At 41.0% G+C, this 14,723-nt stretch overlaps 2 protein-coding genes across 2 annotated transcripts; both read right to left on the bottom strand.

Moving 5' to 3' along the window:
- Positions 1–2,208: 2,208 nt before the first annotated feature.
- On the bottom strand, positions 2,209–3,774 carry LOC145788276 (uncharacterized). Its single transcript, XM_082600058.1, has one exon. It carries the CDS (start codon positions 3,772–3,774, stop codon positions 2,209–2,211), a length of 1,566 nt encoding a protein of 521 aa, XP_082456184.1.
- A 75-nt stretch (positions 3,775–3,849) lies between these two features.
- On the bottom strand, positions 3,850–8,049 carry LOC145788277 (uncharacterized). The gene has a single exon (XM_082600059.1). It carries the CDS (start codon positions 8,047–8,049, stop codon positions 3,850–3,852), a length of 4,200 nt encoding a protein of 1,399 aa, XP_082456185.1.
- Positions 8,050–14,723: the final 6,674 nt, after the last annotated feature.

Here is a 14,723-nt window from a genome sequence, read left to right on the forward strand (position 1 = left end):
AAACCTCAATCGTCGTAGGCTACTGTGTGATGTGCAGTCTGACCATAGAAAGAGCTCAACATCTGCTCTCCTGGGCCACATCGAAACAAGCTTTTGCCTGAGGATGGGTTTCTTTTATGTCCGGTTTTCTTTCTCATTCAATTATTATTAAGATCAAAATGTTGTTCAGTGCTCATCTACATCAATATTGGAACTGGCAAATTCAATCCACAACACTTTTGATTAGGCTGTCATTCATTACTATATGTGTGCTTCTCGTTGCTTTTGTTTTATGTTTTGCTGTTTGTTTTTTGGGTTTGGTGGCCGTGCTAACTACAGATATATAGCCTACTACATGATTTTCTATTCAGGCACGTTTTAAATCTTTCAAGGTTATGCCACCTTTTCCCATTCATTAACGTTCTTGTAGGTCTATATCGATTATAAGTATATTTTCGTCCCGGACGCGTTAATGACAAAAAGTAAAATGATTGATATTCATATTATGAGCAAAATGTTCCCATCTATTAACTTCAGATTTCCTATTTTGTAGCCTACCAACCTTTAACTAAAAACAATTTTTTATTTCAAAGTTCTAAAAGTCCATATTTTTAACTGCTCAAAATTTTTTATTTTTTTGTCCTGAAAACACCAGGAATGGCATTTTAGAGCATATAAAAGTGAAAATTTTTCTGGGGAGGCATGCCCCCAGATCCCCCTAGGAAGCTCGCGCCTTCGGCGCTCGACCGTTCCTGTCACGTTACGATGTCGCATTTTAGCATCAACATTTGCAGCACCCCCATCACCAAATGTCACGAGCCGCCACTGCTTTAGCTAGCTATTGCAATGCGCCATAATTTCATTAGTGCCATAACAATTGCGATTACGTGTATTACAACATCCCAGACAGCAAAATTCGTCATTTTAACATTGATTCAACTTTTGCAGACGTCAACGTCTGCAATGTAAAACTGATGGAAATTACTGTCTGGTGACGTATTCCCATCATAAGCACAGCGACACTGTGTAGCTTAAGGAATGTGTGTATGAAAAAACACTTACTGATGGGCTTAGGTATTAGACTCTAACTTAGACCAAGTAGGGTAAAGCTCTGTCTAACTGTTCACACTGTCAGGCACTACAACTTCAGCACAACAATATTATGTCCAAATGACTTGTAATGCACTGAGTTTAAACACTAACAACAGCATGCAACACAAACAAATAAGAGAGCACTTACCACACCTTGATTACAAAACTTACCAACTGGTTAAAACATAATCCAGAATTAGAGTCCACATACAACGCACCATTTGTAAAAAATATTTTCCCTCACAGCAAATTTCTGCCTGTCGAGTCGCGCACACATTCCAAAAGAACGAAATTTAAAGAGCGCTACGGTTCAATGATAAATTTAGACTCGAGGCAGTCGCATTACAATTTAAATAAAACGGGGACAAATTATCGTTTGTTACACACCCACCCCCAAAGGCGACAGTCAAATAACAGGAGCCTTTAATAATAAAACAAACCTACTTAATTTTCTCACCTACGTAAAAAAAAATGAAGTCAAATACACAATAGCGGTGATCGGTATAAACCGCAAGCAACAGATAACACAAATAATAGATTTCGCACGATATCGTGCGCACAACAAAAGGAGCACCAAGTCAATTAAAGCAAAGTTGGTATTGCACAGTCTTACAAACATTAGTGCCGTACAAGCATTAACTAAATTGCACACACATTACGGACACTCTCCTTCATGTGCATGTCGCGAAGGCAACAAAATTGGACAACGCATTACAGCAGCGACATCTGTTGTCATGAAACAATATCTACTGACGTACACAAACAATAAGCAAAAAAAAAATTGGGACCAGTGGTTTGTGGAGCAAATAATACAAACACACAATATAATTCACTCAAGCAAATATTAAAAGAAATGTAACACAAGGCAACCGAGCATGCAAATCGATCACCACTTACTGCGGCTGGCCGCTTCGACTATGAGTGAACAAGCAAAGGTTTATTTAATTAACTAACACTAAAACAGATTTTCATTATTCGACATAAGCCATCTGCATTTATTAAAGTTACTACCGCGATTACGACGGCACGATGATGGCATCAAGATAAAAATCACAAACTAAAATAAAATTAAATAAATCGAGGGCGCGCGAATCCCTGAATAAGTTCGCGTGGAGTAATAAGTCTGTAAACAGTCCTTCAAGAGTCCTTTTGTTCATCGACACTGCCCTCAAGCAGGCAAATCTTTCGAATATCTCGCACCAAAGTCATAGCATCGGCAGTTCTCAAGCGCACTCGTCTCACCAGCCCGTTACGGTCAGGCATTGCCTCTACAACAATAGCTTTGGGCCATTGTCCTCGTTTTGTTGCTTCATCTGCCACAAGCACCAAGTCTCCAGTCTTGAGATTGGGCGCCGTGGCAAACCATTTTTGACGTCGTTGGAGCAGCGGGAGATACTGTTTCAACCAGCGTTCCCAGAAAATGTCTGCCAAGAACTGGGTCTTTCTCCAAGATTTACGATATCCGTCGGCCTTAGCAAATTCATCAATCGCACACGCGTCTGCTATGGAGCCTGTGAGAATCATGCTCGGTGTTAGCGCAGCCAAATGATCAGGCGAAGAAGGGAAGTCTGTTATTGGTCGATCATTTAAAATTCGTTCAATTTCTGTTACAAGGGTCAGCAGGTCGTACTCGTCCAGCGTAGTATCGCCGACTAGAGATCTTGTCAATTGGCGTACAATGCGAAAGAAACGTTCATAAAATCCTCCTTGGTGAGATGCTCTCGGAGGATTGAAGCGCCAAGTAATCTCGTCCTTGACCAAGGCATCACTGACAGTTTTGCTGTTTAAATTTCGGATACCTTCACGGAGTTCACGATCAGCGGCGACAAAGTTGCCACCGTTATCACTATAGACGGTAGTAGGTTTTACATTTCTACGGTTGCAAAACCTCCGAAAGGCTTGCAAAAAGGCGGAAGCTTCCAATGACTGGACAACTTCAAAATGGACGGCTCTAGTCGAAAGGCAACTGAAGATACACACGTATCGCTTCAACGAATTGCGTCCACTTCTAATAGACAGAGGTCCCATCAGATCGGTGCCGACAGCTGAAAAGGCAGGCTTCTTGTTGACACGCTCCGCTGGCAGATTTCCCATCTGTTGTCTGCCGACAGGTGCTTTCCAATAGCGACAACTTACACATGATTGCACAACTCTTCTCACAACCGATCTTCCTTTGATGATCCAATACTGGTGGTTCATTGCTGCTAGGACTTGTGAACAGCCCATGTGTCCCTCTTTTTCGTGAAAGAACATGATTAGGAGATCTGTTACTGGATGCTGTGGAGGAAGTACGATGGGGTGCTTAGATTCAGCTGATAATGACGAGGCTTCCAGCCGGCCCCCAACTCTAAGCACACCTTTGACAAGATAAGGGTTCAATGTTTGTAGCTCTTTTAGAGCTGGTGTCACGCGCAGTTGCTGCTCCGTTAGCAGTGACACAGGCTCATCGAAACCAAGGTGATCCACTAACGAACTGAATGCCGCAGGATAAGACTGGTGCTGGGTAACCTTCACTATGGCGAGTCGAGCTTCTTTCAATTCTTCTGCAAGAAGGGGACCAACACGAGGAGCAGAAAAACCTGTCCTAAATTTCCAATTTTGAAACTGCAGATAGCGAAGTAACCAGGCTACTGACCGCTGCAGGGCGTAGAAGTCTGAATGCCGAGAGAAAAGCCGATACAACACATCATCCGACCGGTGCATTTGGGCAGAACATGTCTTGATTTTCTTTACCTCTGGATCTTCAACGAATTCTTCTACGAAGTCCGGTTGCTTAGGCTACTCAACCTTCTTCTTTCTCAAAAAATCAGGGCCGCAAAACCACAAGTTCGCTGAGGCGGCCTGATCCGGCCACACACCCCTGGATGCAAGATCAGCAGGGTTTTCGGCCGATGGCACGTAATGCCATTGTTCGACAGAGGAGAGCGTGTGCAGCACCTCCAAACGATTAGCAACAAACGTGGTGAACCGTGTTGATGTATTGTTCAGATACCGCAGAACCACGGTGGCATCAGTCCAAAAAACAATTTTTGATAAATTAAGTTCGATTTCACAAACAACAAAATTACTTAGTTTAGCCGCCAAAACGGCAGCAACAAGCTCAAGCCGTGGCACACTTACAGGCTTTATGGGGGCAACATGAGCCTTCCCCATTACAAACGCACAAGATACAGTGAAATCAGCATGCAAAACACGTAAATACGAACACGCTCCATAACCACTGGTGCTCGCATCAGAGAAGGTGTGCAGTTCGAAATTTAGCACCTTCTTTCCCAATTTAGTAAAACTTCTCTGCAGCTTCACATGTTCTAAATGTGGCAGAGCTTGGGCCCACTTATCCCATTCTACCCCAACCCCAGGAATTGATGTTATGTCGTCATCCCAGCCTAAAGCGGCAGAACAGGCCTTCTGCAGCAGCTGCTTAGCTGGCAGTAAAAATGGTTGAAGCAGACCAAGGGGGTCATAAGTTTGCCCTATCATGGAAGCCAAACCTCTCCGAGAGCACGATTTTTGGGTGACGTTCACACGTACTCTCATTTCATCCGATTCAGGTTCCCAGAAGACCCCAAGGGTCTTCTGCACTGGTAACTGGGGACACTCCAACTCCACATTTGAAGCAAGGTCCTTCTCAGGCAATGAACGGAGTACCTGTTTCTCATTGGAGCAAAATTTTGTTAAGTAAAAACCACCAGTCATTAACAAAGTACGTAGTTGATCAACTAGGTTAATTGCTGCCTCAATGGAAACACATGATTTGCACAAATCGTCAACATAGATATTACGCATTACCGTGTTGAGAGTCTCAGCATCTGCTCCAGTCGCATTCTCCGATGCTGTTGTCCGAAGAGCATATGCCGCACAGGTTGGAGATGACTTTGCTCCGAATACATGTGTACGCATGCGATAATCAACCGGCTCTGCATGGACATCGTTGTTTGGGAACCATAAGAACCGAAAGGCATCTTGGTCCTTCTCATCAACCCGAACCTGTGAAAACATTGCCTTTATGTCACCGATTACTGCAATAGGATGCTGTCTAAATCGCAGCAACACTCCGACCAGATTATTCATTAAATCTGGTCCCTGTAAGAGCATGTCATTCAGGGATTGACCATTACATTTTGCGCTACAATCGAACACAACCCTAAACTTTGTGTGAATGGCCGTGCAATGATGCGGCACATAACAAACTCTTCCCTCAGGACCAGGAGAATCTTCAGGAACACGAATGGCATAACCTGAATCAATATAGTCCGACATTTTGGCGCAGTACTTTTCGAACAAGCTTGGGTCTGCAATAAACCGCTTTTTCAGGTTGTTTAGTCTCTTTAATGCCATAAAACGATTATTAGGGAGAGAGGGATTTTCCTCTTTCCACAAAAGCCCAACCGAGTAATGGCCATCAACCCTTTTGATAGTTTGTTCAAGAATACCCAAGGCACGTTTGTCCTCGATAGATGGGCATTCTACTTGAGGAAGCTCTACATCCTTAAATTCTTGATCAAGTATTTGTAGAATATCTCTACAAGAATTGTCTTCGACATCATTGTGATGAACAAAATTAACCATCACACGTCGGCACCCACCTTGCATTTCCTGATCACTTACATTCTTACCGTAGATGGTCCATCCAAGTGCAGTGTGCAAGCCACATGGCTCACCAGGTGCACCCTTTTTAATATCCTGTAACAAATATGCTTGGTGAAGGTCACTTCCCAGCAAGAGGTCAATTTTCCTATCCTGTAAGTGGGGAAAATCTAAATCTTTTAAGTGCGGATAAGGACGTACAAGATCCTCCGTGGGAATACTTGCACTGACGTCAACGATCTCATCAAGGACTAATGCATCACGTACCACAAAGGCCGCTGACTCTGCGAAACCTTGTATACCTATACATTTTACCTTTTTATTTACAACTGTTGATGCATTAGTCGTGACGAGTTCAACATTCGTCTCCGCGACTGGAACACCAAGCTTTTCTGCTAATCTAGCAGAACACATGTTCACACTGGACCCCTCATCGATGAAGGCATAGGTAAAAACACAGTTGCCCGGGTCACCAGACCATACTTTGACTGGCACGACCTTGAAGATAGTTGGCGAATTGTCATTTATGTGTGGGATCACAGTAGAACATGATGTTCCCACAACAGAGTCTGCGTTCCCTGCCACACTATGCCTTTCTGCATGTCCTTTCTGTTCTGCATTTCTGGTACTATCTGTCGCATGAAGAAGAGTGTTATGATCTCCTTTGCACCTTTGGCAATGAAACTTGCTCCGGCACAGTGCAGCTCGGTGGCCTGGTCGAAGGCATTTGAAACACAACCGATGTTCTCTGGCCAGCTTTCTTTTTACCTCCACACTATGCCCCTGAAATGTACCACACTTCCAGATGTCATGCGACTCCTGGCACACACAACATACCCTTTGTGTGGATTCTGACCCCTTGGGCAACATGGTCTGCTGAGTAGCAAACACACTTGCTTTACCATGTGTCTGCATACTTCTACCACTAGGTTGACCCTTAGGCTTTCTTTCACTTATATTTTGAGACAGAAGTTGGCCAAACTCACTGTCTGCCTCTGATGCTGCATTCTCTACCAGCTCACGCAGGTCTGTAAATGAACCATACCCTTTACGGTTGCTGATGGTGACAAATTGGGACCGTACCTTGTATGGAAGACGATGAAAGAGCTTCTGTAGAAGGTCATCGCTGTTGAGTAACCCAGCCTTGTCCCAACTAGCAAAACTTGTTTCACAGCGATACATTTTATCGCACAACTCTAGCAAGGCCTCTGAATCCCAATCCTTGAGAATTGGTCCATCTACTAGGTCTTGCTTTACCTTGGCCATTAGCTTACCAGGGTTGCCAAATCTTTTTTCTAATCTTTCCCATGCCATCCTGTATGCCTGCTCTCGATCACTCAAACAGCTCAGACCAACAATGACATCTTTGGCTTTTCCACGACAGTACTCTTCCAGGAAAGCCATTCGCACATGACTGTCATAGTATACACTCTCTACATACTCTGAGAAACGCCTTTTAAAGTTCCCAAACTCTAAGATGTCGCCGGTGAAAGGGGTTAAACTTAAACGAGGACCAGAAGGAAAACCGGGAGGAGCACTCGTGCCTTGGAGAAAGGGAGAGAACCTGTGAGGATTTCCTACATGTGGGTACATAGCAGGTGGCGCACAATTGAATTGTTGTGCATTTGGATCTAATCCTGACCAGCCTGGTAAGTTTCCTTGATGTATCTTAGCACGTTCTGATGAAACTTCCACGTGACTATCATTTCCTCCACTATTATTACCAGACTGATGCAATAACACTTCCTTCTTAGGCACCTGCAACTCATGCTGCTGCAATTCTGTCTTCACCTGACTAGTGGTAGGCTTTGGCTCAATCAGAAGGGAAGTTTCAGGTTGATTTAAATTTGGTGATTTGTGCATAATAGGAGGCATTGATAAACTCATCGAGTGAATTGCTTTTAAGTTGTTAGCTGGCTTAGCCTGTTGCAAAGCCCTACACCTATCCAACAAACTATATGCAACATCTTCTAATTGGCTAATTCGTTTTTCTAATGGTGTTTCCACTATCTGATCAGCCTCCAAAACTTCAAGATGGAGCTCGGACAGTGCCTCGACAAGATCCAAGCACTGATCATACGCTGCGTCACTATGCATATCTAAGCCCTTCCTCTCTAAAATAGACAACTGCACTTGCAGTTTGGCCAACTGCCTTTTGGTGCGCAAGGCTGCAGATTGATTGGTGACAGAAACTAGGTGGATAGCTGAAGAAGTGGCACATTCATGTTGATCTAATTTTACATGGGAAGGTGACTCTGCTGAAGAATTTGAATCTTCAGTGTGACTACTTTCACCTTCATCTATCGAAGTTTCTAAATCACTATCCGCATGTGTGGTATTATCAACCACTGTCACCTTAACCTTCTTATTATCTACTTTCTTGGGAGGCATGTTAATTGTTAATTACAAAAAATAAATAAAAACAAACTATGCAACTGTACCAGCACTAAGAAAATTAATATCTGCACCCAGTAGGATAGCTCGGCCTACTGCCAACTTAAAACTACAGTACAGTTGTACGTCAACACACAGTAATATAGTATAATATGCTAGTAACCACTTAATCTAGCACAGTCTGAAGCACACTAACCCACTCACACTTCCAGGTAAGGGGATAAGGCAACCAAATGCTGTAGCACAATACAACAATGAAATCAATTATTTTTTACAAATCTAATGTAGCTTAAGGAATGTGTGTATGAGAAAACACTTACTGATGGGCTTAGGTATTAGACTCTAACTTAGACCAAGTAGGGTAAAGCTCTGTCTAACTGTTCACACTGTCAGGCACTACAACTTCAGCACAACAATATTATGTCCAAATGACTTGTAATGCACTGAGTTTAAACACTAACAACAGCATGCAACACAAACAAATAAGAGAGCACTTACCACACCTTGATTACAAAACTTACCAACTGGTTAAAACATAATCCAGAATTAGAGTCCACATACAACGCACCATTTGTAAAAAATATTTTCCCTCACAGCAAATTTCTGCCTGTCGAGTCGCGCACACATTCCAAAAGAACGAAATTTAAAGAGCGCTACGGTTCAATGATAAATTTAGACTCGAGGCAGTCGCATTACAATTTAAATAAAACGGGGACAAATTATCGTTTGTTACACACTGTGCTCAATGCATTTCAAAATAATTAGAGATTGCCTTTACCCGATCATGTGCATTGATTTTCTACATGAAATCAAAAGCTTACCTGCTGAAAGACCAAACACGAGTATCAGCAAACGCAGCATTGTAGTCATCAAGAAGAAACAGATGAACAATCGTCAGCAGCAGTTTATTGTTATTTAAAAATTAAGTATTTCTTTAAGTATTTTCACCCTTTTTCAGTCTCCTTTAGCCTATTTCTAAAAAGAAAGGTATAATGATTACGTATAGGCTAACTTACATTTTGTACGGATTGAGATCAGGACGGATAACTGCTTTGCAATAATAAAATAAACAAACATGTAGGCTACCCTACAGAATCCTGTTCCTGCTCTTTTTGAGGAACACGAACATGTTTTTTAGTTAGACAATCTGCAAACAGACAAAACACAATATGCCCTTTAATAAACATTTTCTTTAAAAAGGACCTGGAAATTGAAACTTTCCGATCTCGATTCTTTTGCAGACATTTATTAGCAATAAAATAGATAATACCGAAGTTTTCAGTTGAAAGCAAATACGTATCCAAGACTGGTCATTTCGCTGTACATTGACACGGCAATTTTAAAATCCGTCCGGAAATATTTTCACACTTTATGCTGCCCAAATCAACATCATATAATTGTAAATAAAATAAACTTAAAAGATTTTATTATTTTTGTTGTTATATAAAACTGACACTCAAATATGAGTGGGCTAAATAAATATTCTGCACTACATGTTTTGTAGGCTTTCTAACTGACTTTATGTATCGGCTTTCAACTATTGACCAAATAATTTTAAGTTTTCTCTTAAATTTGAGAACATTTTTGAGAACTGGAAGAGAGGGGAGGTTTATTTTCCTGCCCCTTCTCTCCACGACTTGTAGGCCTATTGCATATTTCAACACTACAGACATAGCAACGCAACTTTTTTTTCGTTTTTGTGTTGTAGCAGACTTTGAATCAACACCAAACAAAGGTTTTCGTAACAGTGAACTACTTTTTACCATTGCAACAGGTTTACAACTGCCTCTTGCTAACCCTTTTTCTGCATCTCGTTATTGGATATTTTGCAATAATTGTCCGCTCGCTGCCCTTAACATCTTTAGTAATGTCCCAAACTTTACAATTTTCTGTTGTTGCAATCTGAAAACCAGAATTTTCTTCTCTCCATTTTACTCTTGGTTTTCTCAGTAGGCCACAGTATGGTTTTGAGGCTAGTTTAAATGGTTAAACGTAAACGTCTTATTTGGTGGTCTCTTGTAAGTTTCTGTTGTTATGATAGAACACTATAAACACAAAAGTAAAAAAAAACTGAACTAAATAAAGCGAACTAATTCGACTTATTTTTGTCACTGAGCTGCGAACTTATTTTTGTCACTGAGGCCACCTCAATGCAGTAAACACTGTAGCGCAACGAACAGCAAGTTGTTGGCAATCAGAGCAACCCATCCAGCAAATTAACTATTTTTTTCCATCTACATAAACGTATCCAAACGTTTGAATTATTGTTGAGAAGTTCTTAAAACCCTACAAGACAGATAACAATTGGATATTATTGCTGTTTTTTTTTTAACAAACATCGTAAAGCTCCCAATAATTTAAATTGATTGAACTTTTTACGGTGTTCTACAAAAATTCATCATTATCATTATTAGAAACTGACACTCAAGGAAAAGTAAACACAACTCCCAAACGAAGTCATTTCACATTTGCTTCATGTTCAAGCCGCCAAGATATAACTGACAGCATACAAACGAAACAATATGATATGTCTATTTTGAACCTACATACAAACTTTCTAGCCATTAAAAATTAACTTTTTGCAATGTTTTAATGTTTAGCAATGCTAAAATGTTGTAAAAAAACAACCTCATCTGATTAGTTTATCTCTTTAATAATAATAATAATAATGTTAGTTTTTATATAGCGCTGTATCCATCGCAGAATGCGTTGCTCCTCAGCGCTTTACAAAGCAGACAGTGTCTTTGGAAGAATGAAAAGGTTTCTGGCTACAACTGAAAGTTACAGATGAACTTGTTTTTTGCAATGGGCTCTGGGTTTAATACCCAAAAACTATCTTTATACTACTGGCGTGGATCACCTCAGGATCACTCCAAGATTGCTAGCATCACAATAAATTAAAAGAATATGAAGGAATGTTGTTAGGCTAGCTGTCGTAGTTTATGCTATTGCGTACGTCACTGCTAATGCACGTACAAACGCACAATAATTTTACAATATAAATTTGAATAATCTACAATCTTCATAACTCGTTTATGGAACAAATCACTACGTCTGTAGGCCTATCAGGAACAGTAGTTGGCTTGAAAAAATCTTTTCCTAGCCTAAAAACACGTTGGTAGACTACATATATACTACATCTGTCGGCCCCGTTAGGTCTGTGGTTACGCCCCCGGCTCAAGTTCACGCGGCGCTGGTTCGACTCTTAGGGTGTGCGCCTGACCAAGCACGTTAAGGACCGCGCTCCATTCAGCGGCACCTAGTGAATGGAATAATTCCGTAGTAACAACATTTCTACAATCGGAAACTTCACACTGCCAATCTCGGTAACCGGCCCTGCATCAAGAACTTCTACAAGTGTGTGAAACTCCCAGGAATCCCCTATCAAGGCTTTGTCCGTCTGACAATAAAGATTCAAACCCAACCAACCATATACAATACATAAAATGCATCTGCCCGATCAGATAAAGCACTAACTTTTGATACGGTCACGAGTCAGATACATGGATGTAGAGCAGCCATGAATATTGTCCCAGGCTGCACAAAAGCTGTACGCGGGTCGGATCCGGCCTGCACTTTGCCCACCTCTGCTAAAGTAATAAAAAGTCGGTCACCTACGTCATCTGCGACTGATAATCACTGGTCAGGCAGTGAACACCTCACACCCAAATGCAGGACCGCTAAGGGATGTTTTTGGCCCAGTACCAATGAGATTCTTGGCCTCCAATTCAAAAACTTATTTGTTTTGGCAAATGGAAAGCTATTCTATTTTGTCATACATGAAGAAAAAAATCGAGATCTATAGAAGATTGCGAGAGTGGACGTAAGGGATGAGGATGCTGATGGTGCTAGTAGCATGGGGTTCACTAGGCTAACTTCTAATCTGATTGAGAGAACGAATTCTGATGTATCAACAACCGGTGGGTAGTGGGCCGTGAGTATCTTTAAATATTAATCAAAGAGATAGGCATTGGCCTATTGTCGCAAATCACTCGGCCGACATTTCTGAATTAGCCCCCCCCCCCAAGTTTTTTTCTGGTTGCGCTACTTTCCATCTCTGTTATAGTCTAAACAAGTCGGTCACTCACATCATCCGGGACTGATACACTGGTCCAGGCAGTGAACAACTCACACCCAAATGCAGGACCGCTGAGGGATGTTTTTGGCCCGGTACCAATGAGAAACGCACTACCTGACTATAATATTTTCCTATGAACATACGATGCGATCTTCTAAGTTGCCTGGTCCTTAGAAAGGTGTAAGCCTCTAAAATCATCTCGGGGCCAAAGTAGCCTACCCCTTGTCAACGCTACTGGCTACACCAGTAGTTCTCAAACTGTGCGTCGCGACGCCCCGGTGCGTCGTTGCAATTTTCCAAGGGCGTCGCAGAAGAGTTTCGCTCGTAGCTGAATTCAGTTTATCTTATAAAGATGAGGTTAATCCTTTGATTAGCAGTTTCAGTTGTCATCAAAGTTGTTAACTTCATTAAAACACGCCCACTGAAGTCAAGAGTTTTCAAAAAACTTTGTGGAGAAATGAATGCAGCGCATCGGAGTTTGCTCTTTTAATTTTCATCCAGGTGGCTTTCGCTTAGAAAATTCTGTGAACGCTTCTACGAATTGGTGGATGAACTTCAGGCTTTTTTGCAGCAAGAAAATAATCCACTTGCAGATTGTTTAGCTCAGAACAATTTTTTATTGAAATTGGCTTACTTTAGCCTACTTGTGTGATATCTTCGCCAAACTGAACATTTCTATGCAAGGGCCGAATAATAATATTTTATTTGCATCAGACAAAGCTGTCCATATCCAAAAAAATGACATATTCATAAAAATGACATTTCAGATTCATAAAAATGACATTTCAGATAAAATTGCAGCATTCGTTAAAAAGCTGCTATTGTGGAAGGAAGATATAGCAAACCTGTATGGAAGCTCTCGATACTTCACTTTCTTGTCCAATTTGCTTGAAAAGAAAAGTATGACGCTGCCTTCAAATTTGTGAAGCATATTTGGGCAACATTTGTCCAAGCTCGAGTCGAAATTTGCAAAATACTTTCCAAAAAATTTATCAAACTACGAATGGATTCGTGATCCTTTCGTCCAACCTACTCCACTTTCTTTTACTGCACAAGAAAAAGAAGCCTACATTGACCTTTGTTGTGACAATTCCCTGAAAAGGATGTTTAATTCAGGAAATCCGGCAAATTTCTAGATTTCAATGAATGGCGATTATCCAGCTTTGGTGAAGAAAGCACTACGAATTATTATCCCATTTGTCACGTCATATTTATGTGAAGCAGGATTTTCTGCCTTGGCGGTGATAAAAAGCAAATTTCGATCACCAATAAACGCTGAAAGAAAAATGCGGGTGGCAATTTCAAAAATTCTCCCAAGATTTAATGAACTTTGTAAAAACAAACAAGCCCACACGTCACATTAAATAATATGCATGGCTTTTTGTTGTTGTATCACCAAACAAAACTTTAATAATAAGTTTCCTCATTAACTTTTATTTGCTGGTGCGTCGCAAGTCCAGAAAACTTTTCCAGAGGCGTCGCAACAAAAAAAAGTTTGAGAACCACTGGGCTACACTATTAGTAGCTTTGACAGGGGGGTCCAGGAGATATTTTGGACCTGGTTTCGGAATTATTACGGAATTATTCCATTCACTAGGTACCGCTGAATGGAGAACAGTCATTAACGTGCGTTGGTCAAGCGCACAACCTAAGAGTCGAACCAGCGCCTCGTGAACTTGAGCCAGGGGCGCAACCACTGAGCTGACGGGGCAGACAGGTGGACAAATGCAGTTTATATATGTAATCTACCAACGTGTTTTTAGGCTAGGAAAAGACTTTTTAAGACAACCCCTGTTCCTGATGGGGCTACAGAGTACAGACGTAGTGATTTGTTCCATGAACGAGTTATGCAGATTCTTCAAATTTATATTGTAAAATTATTGTGCGTCTGTGTGTGCATTAGTAGTGGCGCACGCAATTGCTGAGATGTTGCCTGAATTGCTGCCTCATAAGCAAGAAGAAGAAGAAGGCGTACGCAATAGTGTAAACTACGACAGCTAGCCTAACAACATTCCTTCATATTCTTTTAATTTATTGTGATGCTGGCAATCTTGGAGTGATCCTGAGGTGATCCGCACAAGTAGCCTTAACATAGTTTTTGGTAGACCAAAGCCCATTGCAAAAAACAAGTTCATCTGTAACTTTCAGTTTGCAGTCAGAAACCTTTTCATTCTTCCAAAGAGATAAATTAATCAGATGAAGTTATTTTTTACAACGTTTTAGCATTGCTAGACATTAAAACAATGCAAAAAGTTAATTTTTAATGGCTAGAAAGTTTGTATGTAGGTTCAAAATAGACAACTCATATTGTTTCGTTTGTATGCTGTCAGTCATTGAGATATCTTGGCGGCTTGAATATAGATCAAATGTGAAGTGACTTCGTTTGGGAGTTGTGTTTACTTTTCCTTGAGTGTCAGTTTCAGACAATGATAATGATGAATTTTTGTAGAACATCTTGAAAATTTCAATCAATTTAAATTATGGGAAGTTTTACGCTGTTTGTTAAAAAACAGCACTAAAATCCAATTGTTATCTTTCTTGTAGGGTTTTAAGAACTTCTTAACTGGCAAATCAATTTCTTTCCATAATAATT

Source organism: Aplidium turbinatum, chromosome 2 (genome assembly GCF_918807975.1).
Source record: "Aplidium turbinatum chromosome 2, kaAplTurb1.1, whole genome shotgun sequence".
NCBI classification, from domain to species: Eukaryota; Metazoa; Chordata; class Ascidiacea; order Aplousobranchia; family Polyclinidae; genus Aplidium; species Aplidium turbinatum.

Coding starts and splice junctions, on each gene's coding strand:
- LOC145788276 (XM_082600058.1), bottom strand. CDS start 3,774: ATGCACCGGTCGGATGATGTGTTGTATCGGCTTTTCTCTCGGCATTCA.
- LOC145788277 (XM_082600059.1), bottom strand. CDS start 8,049: ATGCCTCCCAAGAAAGTAGATAATAAGAAGGTTAAGGTGACAGTGGTT.